General features: G+C 54.0%; 1 protein-coding gene across 12 annotated transcripts in view; it reads left to right on the forward strand.

The window, feature by feature from the left end:
* The window catches only part of EPB41L1 (erythrocyte membrane protein band 4.1 like 1), a 154249-nt gene that overhangs the window by 103412 nt on the left and 37392 nt on the right, over nt 1–13445 (forward strand). For all 12 annotated transcript variants that reach the window (XM_043527453.1, XM_043527460.1, XM_043527458.1 and 9 more), the window contains 7 exons: nt 4812–4916; nt 5032–5074; nt 6697–6772; nt 7405–7623; nt 7886–7973; nt 10226–10378; nt 11013–11110. In XM_043527453.1, the coding sequence (XP_043383388.1) occupies nt 4812–4916; nt 5032–5074; nt 6697–6772; nt 7405–7623; nt 7886–7973; nt 10226–10378; nt 11013–11110 (782 nt within the window). The remainder of the gene's footprint in view (nt 1–4811; nt 4917–5031; nt 5075–6696; nt 6773–7404; nt 7624–7885; nt 7974–10225; nt 10379–11012; nt 11111–13445) is intronic.

Genomic DNA, 13445 nt, shown 5'->3' on the forward strand with positions numbered 1-13445 from the left:
AAGCCATTTCTGCTTGTTAGCTCAGTAAGGCACCGAGGGTGCCGTGAGCTATCTGGATCACTAACAGAAATACACATGCACGTAGACACAGACGAATCCCCAAGTGCACACGTCCATACACACACGCACAAGAATGGAGCGAGAATGCAAGTCTGACTCATGCATTTCTGCACGGGGGCTGCCTGCTATTTGTGTATCATGGCAAAAATGAAGTGTTGGCGTGTGTGTATGTGTGTGTGTGAGAGAGACCGAGAAAGAGAGTGAGTGAGCCTGTGTCACTGTGATAGCGGCCGGCTTTGTTAGAGAGCAAGGGAGTTCATGCAGCAGGCAGAGCAGTGATACTCAGACTGAAGCTTGCGAGCCGCAAGCAGCTCTTTAAAACACTGTGATTTCATTATTAGCCAATCTAAGTTATTAACCAGTCAGGATGCGTTTACTATGCTATTAACCAATTGTAGAATACTTAGTCAATCATAGAATCTCAGGGTTGGAAGGGACCTCAGGGGGTCATCTAGTCCAACCCCCTTGCTCAAAGCAGGACCAATCCCCAATTTTTGCCCCAGATCCCTAAATGGCCCCCTCAAGGGCTGAACTCACAACACTGGGTTTAGCAGGCCAATGCTTAAACCACTGAGCTATCCCTCCCCCCAGTCATTTTGCTGTGAGGATAATACTATAGATAGGTATATAAAAATAGTAAATGACACAATGAATTGTCACTACTGTGGCTCCTTTGGATTATGTCAGGGGTGAAAGTAACTTAAAGGACTTACTGGTACTCTGGAGTCTTGAGCAGGGGGGCGTGGCCTCAACTGGAAGAGGCGGGGCCTTTAAATACTGGGGGCCTTTAAATCAGCCCCAGAGCTACCAGCTGCAGAGGGGGCTGGGAGCCCCGGGGCTCAGGGGTGATTTAAAGGGCCCTGGGCTCCAGCCGACTGCTGCCGCAGCGGAGCTCTGGGCTCCGCCAGCGAGGCTCGGGTGGTGCTTTAAAGGGCTACCCCAGGGGCTCCAGCAGCGGGGCTCGGGCAGTTCTTTAAAGGGCCCGGGGCTCCCCACAGCGGCCGGAGCCCCAGGCCCTTTAAAGCGCCACCGGAGCCCTGCCGCCGCTACCCCAAGGGCTCCGGCAGTGGGGCTCTGGCGGCGCTTTAAAGGGCCGGGGTTCTGGCCACTGCGGGGAGCTCCGGGCCCTTTAAAGCGCCAGCCTGGGGAAGCCGGTCTGGTCCGGCACACTGTACTGGCACTTGCCAGTATGCCGTACCAGACCATACCGGCTTACTTTCACCTCTGGGTTATGTTGACCACTAATTTGCATCCTGAACCATTGAGGGCTGAGTATCTCTGCTGCGAAGTGTGATCAGCCCATCGCAGGGAAGAGAGCGTGGACAAAGCCATAGGCACCATCTTTCTTAGATGCCGGCGGGGGCTCACCCCCTGCTCCGCTCCAGGCCCTTTTGAAAGAAATGAAAATTTGTCACTGAAGTTTATGAAACGAAACGAAAAAATGTCAATTAGAAAAAAAATAAATCATTTTGATTTGAACTGAAATGACAAATTTTCAAATGTTTTTATTTTTGTCCCCCACCTGCTCCATTTCCCCCTCCTTTGGAAAAAGGGGATAAGAAGTAAAAAAGGAGGGAGGGGGGAAATTGCCAGATCTGTACAGTGATTTTTTTTCATTTTAAATCAAATCAAAACACAATTTTTTGCTTTGCTTTGATTCGATGGAAAACTGAAAAATTTCAAACAATATGAAAATGTTCACAGAAAAGTGAACGTTTTAAGAGTGTGAGATTTTCAGGCATCAGTTTCCACTTAGTCACCAGCCCTCCTGGCCAGATAAAGTGTGTTCTTGTCAGTGGAGTGCCTGACTCCTGTTTTCAGAACTACTAGGGAGGGTTGTTAAGTGTCCATTGAGTTTAAATAGTTCAGCAGAAGTGCTGTTAGCTGCTCACCTGCAGCAGAGTGATGCAGTGGAAAGCATATTGGTTGTTGCACTGCAATAGGGTGATTCCGCTTCTCTACCCTGTCCCTAACCTCTGTTTGTTGGGTCTTCCGCCCCCCTGTGAATAGCTTTCCTGCCTGCTTCTGCTGCTGTTTGGAGCTGTCCCAAGCAACATAAATTGTGACATAAAACTGAGTGGTTTTTTTGCTGCCCTCCTTGCTCCCCACCTGTTTGGGACAGCAGTCATGAAATTGACCCCTCTTGTTAATGTCATTCAACTGCTGCTCCACAAGGCTCTGAGCAGCAGTAGAGGCATTGACGCTGCCTGTCTGCAGACTCAGGAAGATGGCACTTAATTGAGTTGCACTTCGTTTGTGTCTGGAAGGTTGTCTAAGAGCCATGAGGGCTGGAAATCTATTTTTAACAATATAAAAACTGAGATTCTGCCGCAATTGTATCCTCAGTGCCCCACACTCATCTGGGAGACTGTGACTGGATTTTTTTTGAGCCCTGGTGTCAGTGGTCTAGGAGCTCAGCAGACAGAGAAGCCATCAGTCTGTGTTTAGATCATGGGTCTGAGAGGTCTCTATTGCATGGAGATTAATTCATGTCAGAACCAAGGCCTTGAGTTTTCCCTAGATGAACGGGAATATTAAAGCCTGTTCCTGGGACTGAGTGGGTGAAGGAATCCGAGTCAGCTTTGTTCCATTGATCTCAACCCTCTAGCAGCCCCAGGCTTTAACTGTCATTTTTAATAACTGCATTTGTATTTACGGCAGAAACATTGTCACAAAGCAATAAATAGAATGGGTCATTATAGCAACTGAAATGATCTCGAAATGATCTCTTAAAGCAGGAGAGATGAGCTTTTCCGAGCCCTGATGCAGCACATGGATTTCCTCACCCTTCCCGGGTGACTGATTAATATTTACCAAACAACGGACACAAGTGTGCGCCCACAAATATCTGCCTCATACTGGATATATAAGCCATATCTTGTTGTTTCCTTATCAGAATACTACTCCTGCATGTATCTTAGGAAACAGTAATCTCCTGATATCTTATTGCCCTTTGTTTCTGCTGCTGTTTTGTTTATAGCAGAAGCTGTCGGTGGTGAACTCTGATCTTATGAGATTCCATTCACAGTGGAGTCAAGTTAAAGTCCTAGATTGTTGCAATCTTTTGTGTTGTGCAAATGGTAATTCTGGCTAGCGAGGAACCTCTGCTCAGAGAAAATTCCTTTGGGGAAAAAAGAAATTGCTTTATTAAAAGGGGGCTTGTGCTGTATTTGTGGTTTCTTTCTCTCCCCTTTTCATCCCCCCCCACCCCGTATGTATATTTTTGCCTTAGTTGTGCATTCTAGACAATACTTATATCCATTAAAAACAAGCAGGGATGAAACACATAAATCCAATATCCTTGCCTGAACAAATTCAGCTCTGCAGTACTCCTATATCAAAAAAGATATAGGAAGAAACAGAAGGGGTCCAGAGATGGGAGACTAAACCTATTAGAGGCATAAAAAGATTTCTTTACCAGGAGAGATTGAAAAGATTGGGACTTTAATTTAGAATTGAGGTAAAAAAGAGGGGTCATGATCAAGGTATATAGAAAAATGGATGGTCTAGAGAAGGGAAATCAGGTGCCCCAATTATCCAGTCTCATATTACAGGGACAAGGTGACACTCAGTGAAATTGGAGAGTGACTCATGTAAAGCTGGTCAATGGAAATTATTCTTCTATCCACATAATTAGCCTATGGAACTCACTGCCACAAGATAGCAAAAGGCCAAATGCTTGGTATGATTCAGAAGAGGATGGAACATTTAACTGGATAATGAGAACACCCACTATTACATTAGACAGGATAAATATAGGAATATAAGCGGTATAAACCGTCCTTCTTCAGGGCATTAGCCAGCCACTAACTGTCCGGGTCAGTTAGGAACTACCCTGCAGGCAGGTTATTGCAGAATTGCCCACTTGTGCGGTTTCCTGCACATTCCGCTCAGGTATCTTGCACTCGGCAAAGACAGGCTCCTGGGCTGGCTGGACCACTGCTCAGATCCAGTATAGCAGCTACTCTGCACCTGTGTTGCTTTAAAGTGGAAGGTGTGCCAGCAGCTGGGTGGGTCTCCATCACCCAGATCCTGGCTGCATCCCACATGAGAGGGGTAAACAGTTACACTGCCCTGTAATGTGGTGCTAGGGCTCTTCTGTGCACCTGCCCTATTTGCCGGTGTTAAAACTCTGCACCAAGCTGCTGAAACTGGTTGTTGCGGGATCAGTTCATCGAATGAATCTGCCCCATGAATCTATAGGAGGTGGGGCTGGCTCTCTCGGGATAGGGGATTAGGGAGCTGAGACAGGAATGTCCTAGAGGGAAACCCCAGGGGCAGCCGAGCGCAGGGAGGGAACTCAGGCTGAGTTTTGTGCTTTGTTATTGTTTCAGAGTCCCCAGTAAAGCCAAAGTCCAGGAAGAGCAGAGAGTGGGTGCAGGGAGTTGGATACTGACTCGGGATATCCCAGGGGACAGTCTGGAAGGCACATTGTCCTTCTGGGCCAGGGGGAGCATGCCTACAGCTACTCCCTTGTTAGAGCCATTGCCTCCCCTTCTCCCCAGCCCTCCCTGTCCCCTTCGGGGTGACAATCGTGCCCACAGGGACACTCCCAGAGCGCTGAGCCCAGGCAAGCACGGGCTGTGGTTGCGCTTGGTCGCTGGGAGGGGGAAGCAAGGGGCAGAGACTTCCTGCATCCCCCGGGTCCTGCTTTTGCCTGTGTTCTGATGGACAGCTGCAGCATGACTGGCCTTGGAAAGTGGGAGGGGGATCCTGGCTCCAACTCCCCTGTCCGGCTGTGTCTCCTGCAGAAACATGCCCGGGGCCAGGTGCTCTTCGACATGGTGTGTGAGCACCTCAACCTCCTGGAGAAGGATTACTTCGGCCTGACGTTCTGCGACTCCGACAGCCAGAAGGTAAGGCTGGGGCACCCAGCTCTTTGCCGGGCCCGTTCGATGCCCCAGTCCCATCCCACCCCGCCCTCCAGGCCGCAGCCATGACCCCTGTTTGTGCTATTTCTTGTTGTTTCAGAACTGGCTGGACCCCTCCAAGGAAATCAAAAAGCAGATCCGCAGTAAGTCGCCCAGTGTGTGTGCTGGGGAGGTGCCATCCCACCATGTGTTAGCTCTGGGCAGTGCCCTCTTCAGGCTGGCCAGGCTTTCAAAGGAATTCAGCAGCTGCCACTGCTCTCAGTTATGTTACCTCCCCATTCTGCCTACCCCGGTGGGTACTCCACCCCCTTGGTGCAGCCCAAGGGGAGCAAGAGAAGCAAGGGGAAATGTGGGGGCTGCGGCAGGAATACGAGCCTGATTCGCAGAGTTGCCAAGCGCCTGGAGTCCCCTGGAGGCGGATGTCAGCTGCAGATGCTGCTCAGCACCTCTGAAAACCAGGCCACTGGCATCCGGTCAGGGACAGCTGGGGAATGCCTGGCTGGTGCTGTGTGCGCCATTGGCAGAAGGGGCAGGCTGACATCCAGAGCAGGGCTCCAGCAGCCTATGGACCACGTGCCACCATTCCTGTGGAGGACCTTTCTTAGGGCAACTGGCTGGATGGCTTTGCTGGTCCTTAGCCCTGCAGTGAACACACAGCTGGGCATCTCTGTGGGGCTCTGCGGGCTGCGTTCTCCCCTCACTCCCACCGTTGTCAGTCAGGGGCCACTCCCCTGAAGTCCTGGCGTGAAGCTGCTGTGAGATGGGGAATCAGGCCTCGTGTCTGCGTCTTTTGCGGCTGGGTCGGGACAACGCCCCTGGGCTTGGGAGAGGGTGCTGTGAATGAAGGGGGTGCTGTCTGCTCCCTCTGCTGAGGGTGTGTGGCTGCCTTCTTCTGCTGAGGTGTGCAGGCCCTGGGGCTCCTTGGCAGCGGGATTCCTGGCTACCATACGATGCCCATGAGTCATTAGAGTTACCCACAGTGGGATGGGGGGCTGCAGAGCCTCTCTAGCTGGGTGGGGATCCCCATCCTTATCTACAGCAGTGACCCTGCCCAGCATCCAACGCAGTGCCTTAGGATCCACCCAGCTGCTAACAGACGTCCTTGTAACAGTCCCTGCTCCCTTGGAGAATGGGTGGGGAGGGGCTGGATCTACGTGACACTCAGAGGGGCCTCCGGTTCCGCCAGGCTGAGCGATCAGGAGAGCCCGGGCTGGCCTGGAGTGGGTTCCCGGGCTGACAGAGCAGGGTGGGGCCTGGTCAGCTGGAGGAGGAGCAGGAGATCCCGGGCTGGCCGAGAGTGGGGGTGGCAAAGCAGGCTGGTTAGCTGGGCTGGGCAGTGGCTTGCAGAGACATTGTGGAGCGGGAGAGGGGGGCCTCACCAACTGTGGACCTCAGGGAACCTTGCTGGGAAATGTGAGGCTTGTTGCTGTGGCGACAGGAAGAGGTGGTGTCCCTGCATGGTGGAGACTGGGCAGATCTTGGCTGGGCCGACGGTGGTGGGATCTGCGGGAAGCACAGTCTGTAGATCCCCAAAGCAACCCATGCTCGGCGGGTTAATCTCTCTGGGCACTTGGGTAGCAACCCCAGGGGAGTCGCCTCTTCCTTCTGCCTGTCCCAGGGGCCCTGGGCATTGAGAAGGGGTGGGACACAGGCACGGGCTCCCTACACTGAGCCCAGGCTGGGGGGCGGGTGCCCTCAGGGAGGACGTGTCCTAGGCACATGGGGAACATGCTCCCCCTTATTCTCTCTCTCTTCCTCTCCCTAGGTGGCCCCTGGAACTTTGCCTTCACTGTTAAATTCTACCCACCTGACCCTGCCCAACTCACAGAGGACATCACAAGGTGAGGGGCCATGGGGCACTCGGTACACTGCCACGCCCCAGGGCTCTTCCTCCCCTCCCTGGCAGACAGCATCTGTCCAGAGAGCCAGCGGCACGGTGGATGGGACCACGTGTGTGCATGAAAGGCCACCTGTGTGTAGGACATGGCCACCTGTGTGCGTTGGGTGGGTCAGGAAGGGGACTGGCCCAGTGTGTAGTCTGGCGGAGTACAGGAGGTGTGCGTGCGAAGGGTGTGACTGTGTTCCTCTGGGTGTGCTGGGTGTGGGGGCCTGGCTGGGAGGGTCTGACCCAGGTCTGTGGCCATGGGCAATGGGGTCCATCTTGGGTATGGGGCGGAGGGTCCATCCCTGGCAGAGGGCGAGGGAGTCTGTCTTGAGTGCAGGGGCACAAGACGGGGGGCGCTCATCCTGAGTGTGGTGCGGGGGGTTGCTCCTTGTCACGGGGGCACAGTGACAGCCTGAACTGTTGTTGACTGTCTGCCCCATGTACATGTACCCCACCCCAGTGACCATCTCCCTGCGATGGGCAGACCCCTGTGCTATTTAGAATCCGCCTGGCCCCCAGAGAGCTCACCAGGGCGTTTCCCTTTGTCTTTGCCCCCATCTCACCAGCCGCCTCCCTTTTCCCCCCCAGATACTACCTGTGTCTGCAGCTGCGGGCTGACATCATCACGGGCCGCCTGCCCTGCTCCTTCGTCACGCATGCCCTGCTGGGCTCCTATGCCGTGCAGGCCGAGCTGGGAGACTACGACGCTGAGGAGCACGTCGGCAACTACGTCAGCGAGCTGCACTTCGCGCCCAACCAGACCAGGGAGCTGGAGGAGCGCATCATGGAGCTGCACAAGACCTACAGGTTGGGCGCCCCTCCAGCCCCGCCATTCCTCCCTTCTAGTGGGCAGGGATCCAAGCAGCTGTGCCCTGCCAGGCGCTGCTTGTACAGCAGCTGGGAGGGAGCCCTGGTGCTGGCCTGGGTTCCCTGCTAATAGCATCCCAGTGCTCATCTCCCAAGCAATTCCTGCTGACCAGACCCCTGATCCCCCCATGCCTGCAGGATGCAGCTGGCAGCAGTGGCGTGGTTCTAATCAGCCTCTCTTTGCTCCCCATCTCCTTCCAAGGGGCATGACGCCAGGCGAAGCGGAGATCCACTTCCTGGAGAATGCCAAGAAGCTCTCCATGTACGGAGTCGACCTGCACCACGCCAAGGTACCTGAGCCCCCGGAGTCAGGGCACAGGAGCCCTCTGAGGCCCTCTCTGTGCTTCTCCTCAGAGCTCCTCACTCCTCCGTCTCGCTCCCTTTCTCCCTCTGTCTCACACACACACTCTGGGTATATCTATGCTGCCATCAGGCGGTGTGATTGCAGGGGATGCAGACAGACCCACGCTAGTGCTGGTCTAGCTAGCCCCGCCTGCCCAGGAATCTCCATACACATCGGAGCAGCTAGCCCGTGCTGCTGCCAGGGCTTCACTGCTGTTGTTACCGGAGCTGGCTTTGATCTAGCTAGATCAGCGCTAGCATGGGGTATGCCTAGATGTGAGGCAATCCCACTCCCAATTGCAATGGGGACATCCCTCGTTTCCTTTCTCCGTCTCTCCCCCTCTGACCTTTGTGGATGTCTCTGGACAACATGATACCCCTCTGCTCCCGGTGCCAAGGATCCCAGTGGTTTTCCATTCTCAGGAGGTGACAGCACTGAGAAGTTTGCCATTCGTCTCATCCAAGCCGGGACAAGCAGAACTAGGGTCCCAGGTGCACTTGTGTGGGGCCTCGCTGCCCTGTCATCTAGGAGATGCTGTCAGTCCTGAAATGTGACCCATTTGCCAGGGCCTGAGCTCACTCCCTGCCCCCGATCCTCTGAGCCAGCAACACAGCTCTGTGCTGACCTCTGGCGCCAGAGCTTGCAGAGCCAGCTGGCCAGTTTGGGGCCAACTTGGGGATGCCCTTAGCTGTTTATTGCAGAGCGCGCTGCAGGCAGCAGCTGGCAGGCCAGTCCTATGTCGAGCCACTAGGCCTGTCCAAGAACGAGGTAGGGAAGCATCTGCCCTGCTCACAAGAACACAGCGGGCAAGGGGCAGCATGGTCATTTTCACCCCCAGGGTGACGTGTTTGTATCCAGCCCAGGCTGGTAATGGCTGATAGCAATCACCAGCCTATAAAATGGAGTGGGTGGGTCTCAGTCCAGTTCACAGTCGGCAAGTGCCCACATCACAACTGGGGCTAATTACACCCCTGTCCCCGATCCTCTGAGCCAGCAGCACAGCTCTGTGCTGCCCTCTGGCACCAGAGCTTGCAGAACAAGCTGGCCAGCGTTACCTCTTTGGGTATGGCCTTGCCTCTGTGCGCACTGAGCCGCGCGTCCTGCTGACAAAACGCTCTGCTCCTGCCGGCAGAGTGAAACCAGCTCCCCCCCACCCCGCCAGCAAGCACAGTTCTACTGGCGCAAGGCACGTGTAGACGCCGAAGTGCCTGAACCGGTATAAACAGTCCTCCAGCAACAAGCCCACAATGCACCTGGTGCTGCAGCAGTGACCGCTCTGCTTGCCGGGGCTCACAGTGCAGGGAAGCAGGACCCCCATTTAAGATCTCCAGTGTGTTTTAGAAAGGCTTCTTTCCCTGCCATCTCTACAAACACACCTGGACAAGCCTGGCTCCGGCTCCAGTTGCTGTGTGGTCCAGGAGCCAGGTCCTAGGTTTCCTCAGCCTGTGGGGGGAGGAATGCAGAGCGCAGCTTTGCCATTCCCACAGGACTACAGATACGTACTCTGCCCTAGGAAAGGCCGTGGAGAACCTGCAGCTCTAGGGGGCTGCCCCCACGACCTGCCCCTATTGTGGCTAGCTTGATGCCATCTGAACCAGGATGCCACCTCCCACCCTGAGAGTGACAGTGGACACCTTGCATAGACAGGGCCTTGGGCTCCTTAGTGATTTAGGTGCTTCTGAAACCTCACCCGGTCAGTACATTGTAGATAGGGCCCCATTGTGCTGGCTGAGCTGCTGGGGGCGTGGTCCTGTCTCTCCACCCCAGAGGCTGCCCCAGAGCTCAAAGCCATGAGAAGATGCAATTGCCTTTTAAGGGCAGGAAACCCACACAAAAGAGCACAGGTGTCTCGCAGCTGTGAACAGCAGCCAGTGTTCCTCCAAACCTCCTGCCCCATTCTGAGTGGGAACATTCCCCTCCCCCCAGCCTCTCCCCACTGGCATCTCCATCAGGGGACCTGGGTACCACGTGATGTGTGGTAGCAGCCCAGTGGCACTGCATCCTCTGGAGGGAATGCAGTGGCCACATTTTACAGTTGGCTGCAGGTACAAATTACCAGCCAGGCTACGGCCCCTGGCGTGGTGCTGGCTCTGGACACCTTGCTAGACCACACTGCCAGGTGGTAGCTGGAGGGCTGTTTGCTGGCCAAATACTAACCCTCCTACCTTGTCCTTAACCCTCCCTTCTGGCTTCCATCAGGACTCAGAAGGCATTGACATCATGCTAGGCGTCTGTGCCAACGGCCTGCTGATCTACAGGGACAGGCTGAGGATAAATCGCTTTGCCTGGCCCAAGATCCTCAAGATTTCCTACAAGAGGAGCAACTTCTACATCAAAATCCGCCCCGGCGAGGTGGGTATCTCTTGCGAGAATCCATCCCTCGGGAGTTGGGGGAGACACAGGGCAGAGTCCATCCTTACCTCCCGGGTGGGTGTCAGGAAGTCTGTTCTCTCCCAAGGGTGCTCGTGTGCTGGAAAGATCCATTGTTGTTGCATCGCACCAGAGCAGGGAGGCCCCCATATTCATTTCAGCGAAGAACAAACCAAACCCAGCCTCTCATGTGTTTTATCCATTGGGGTGAAAAGGGGGGAAGGGTCTGAAAAAGGGAGCAAAAGTGGGTTTATCCCCTCCTCCCCAAAGGAAATGGAACATTTGAAATTTCTTTTCCTTACGTAAGAGAATTCCCTTCCCACCCAAAAGCTGGTTAGTGCTGAGGAAAATGTGATCATCCACAAATGCCATCCTGCTGCCGTGTGAGCTCTGACCCTGCCCTGCCACCAGCCGAGTCCTGACAGAATAGCCACCCCAGCCTGGGCCCCAGAGCATGCTGGGTAGTGTTTATAGAGACACCCAGTCTGTCATTCTCCTGCTGGGACCTTGGCTAGGAGGCTGTCGCCAGCCTGAGCCATCCCCCAGGGCCATAGTCTGAGGCAGCTCCCGAGCAAGAATCCCGGCTGTAACACGAGTCTGTCTCGTGTGCTTCCAGTATGAGCAGTTCGAGAGCACCATTGGCTTCAAGCTGCCCAACCACCGCTCCGCCAAGAGGCTCTGGAAGGTCTGCATTGAGCACCACACCTTCTTCAGGTGAGGAGGAAGGTCCCTGTAAGGAACCGCCAAGGACAGGGCAGGGCTCGCAGAGAGGAGGCGGGGTGTGCTGTCTGTTCCTGCCCTCCTTGTGCTTTTCACTGGGGGAGACGTTCTTCATTAATGCCCCTGGGGGATCCACGTGGAGGGAGGGCAGCGGTCTGTCTCCTTAGTGCTCCCCTCAGCTGCCTTTGCCTTATTGATACCTCTCTCCCCTCTGCCCCACGTGGGGAGGGGTAGTCTCTGGGCCTCCCAACACTCTCTCCCTGGCCTGCTTTCAGCCTGAGCTCCATGGTCCTCCCACCTGATATCCCTGGGAGCTGCCCAACTACAGAAACCGCACTCTGGCTTGGCTTCGCCCAACCAAACCGTGGCATATTCCAGCTGAACCCAAGCAGGGAGATCCCTGTGCCCTGCAGAGCGGGGTCCCAATTGCCCTGCTTCGTACAAGGGGAATCCAAGCAGACTGCCGTGAGGAACACACTGTAACCATAATGCTGTCATCACTAAGGGTTTCAGAGAAAGAAAAGCCACCTGGAGATGCGTATCTCCCTTCCAGCTCTGTGGGGACCTGACCTTCTGCATTGTCTGATGTGTGGTGGTCTTGTCTAGCTACCTATATTCTGTCATCACAGCAACTCACAGCACCCCTGTGCAGTTGGGAAGCATCAGCATCTTTAGTTCATAGATGGGGAAACCAGGGCACACATGGAGGTTAAGTGACTTGACCAAGGTCACACGGTGAGTCTGTAGCAGCGGCAGGAATAGAGCCCTGATGTCCTGAATTGCAATCTGGTGCCCCACCCACAAGGCCATCTTTTCCTTGCGTTAATGGAGAGTTTTCCCGGGTCTAATATGTAAAAGAATCTGCTGATGGGCTCAGTTTCTGCATGGCAGTAAATTGCATCCTGTGCGGGTTGGGACAGCTGCACTCAGGCCAGGTCTTTGCTGTTTGCTCTGCTCTGCCATGGCAATGCTTATGCTCACTCTGGAGTCTTCTGCTTTTTTACCTGCCAGTCTGTGCCTGGCTGGTGCTCCGCATGGTTTGCAGAGCTCGAATTCTAAACAGAGACAATCCGTCCTACAGACTGTTTTTTACAACCATTGCGTCTGAGGCCCGGGCCTCATTGCAGGAGTTTTGCCATTGGCTTCACAGGGGCCAGGATTCCTCGCCTTCTGCCCCCCCACAAGCCTTCCAGCTCCAGACTAGTAACTGCAGGGTCCCTGCAGCTGGCTGCACTGAAGACTGAGGCCTCGATTTTCAAGAGGCCACCAATTTTGAAGGCCCAGTTTGAGACCCTTGGAGCCTGATTTTCAGAGCAGCTGCAGATCAAGCTGGGGTCAGTGACTCTTGACGCCTCTAATAACCAGGCTCGAGGGGCCAGATTTTCAGCTCTCCTCTGCGTTTCTGACTGAGGTTGTGAGTACAAAAATTATGGCCCCCTGTCACTTTCACTTGGGCCTGCCCGTCCCTGATTGTGTCTGCAAATCAGGTGTTGACAGAGAAAGTGCACCCACAGGAACCCCAAGGCCTGGTCAGACCTGGCCCCAGGACTCTCAAGTTGAGCTCCCAGAATTCATGGCCACTGTTGACCCCTGATACTTGCACAGACAGTGCAGGGAGTGTAGGGAAGAGTTCGCTTGCAGGATGGCACGTGGACTGGGGAAGAGAGCCTGCGTCTTGAGATGCCCATGCTGGATTTCCCAGGTCTCGTGCTGCACAAGTCTCTGCTTTTATCTCCATCTGACACGCTTTCAGGCTGACAAACCAGCGTTTAATACATCAAGACATATGGCGCCACCCTTCACCCTGATACATTCGCCGTGTCAGCCCTCAAGAGGCCAGCGCAGCCCCTTTAGAGCTTTGCTTATTTAGATGGGCAAAAAAAATAAAAATGCCCACACATGGCACATGGTCTCCGCGGTGCTCTCGATTGCTTCTAGTAGAGACAGTTTGGTTCACTGGCAGTGCTGGGGAGGGAAAGGTTAGTTTGGGGTCAAACCAAAAATGAATTTTTCCAAAATTCTTGGCAAAGGGGGAAAAAAAAAAATCTGTTTGGGGTGAAGGAACCATTCTGCTCCCCCTGCAGTGGAATGTTCGGTTCAGTTTTGAGCATTTTTTAACATTTAAAAAAAAATTCCTAAATAATATGAAAGGAAATTTCTAAACGAAAAGTCGCTTGCAAGAAAAATATTGAAATGTTTTGATTTTTTTTTTCAGAATTTTTCCTTTGTTTTTGTTTTGACGTGAAGGATGTAACAAAAGCAACACCAATTCGCAAAATGTTTGTGTCGCTGAAAAGATGTCTCCCGGCTGTAGTCCCTGTATCTCCCC

Source organism: Chelonia mydas, chromosome 13, assembly GCF_015237465.2.
Source record: "Chelonia mydas isolate rCheMyd1 chromosome 13, rCheMyd1.pri.v2, whole genome shotgun sequence".
In the NCBI taxonomy this organism is placed as follows: domain Eukaryota; kingdom Metazoa; phylum Chordata; order Testudines; family Cheloniidae; genus Chelonia; species Chelonia mydas.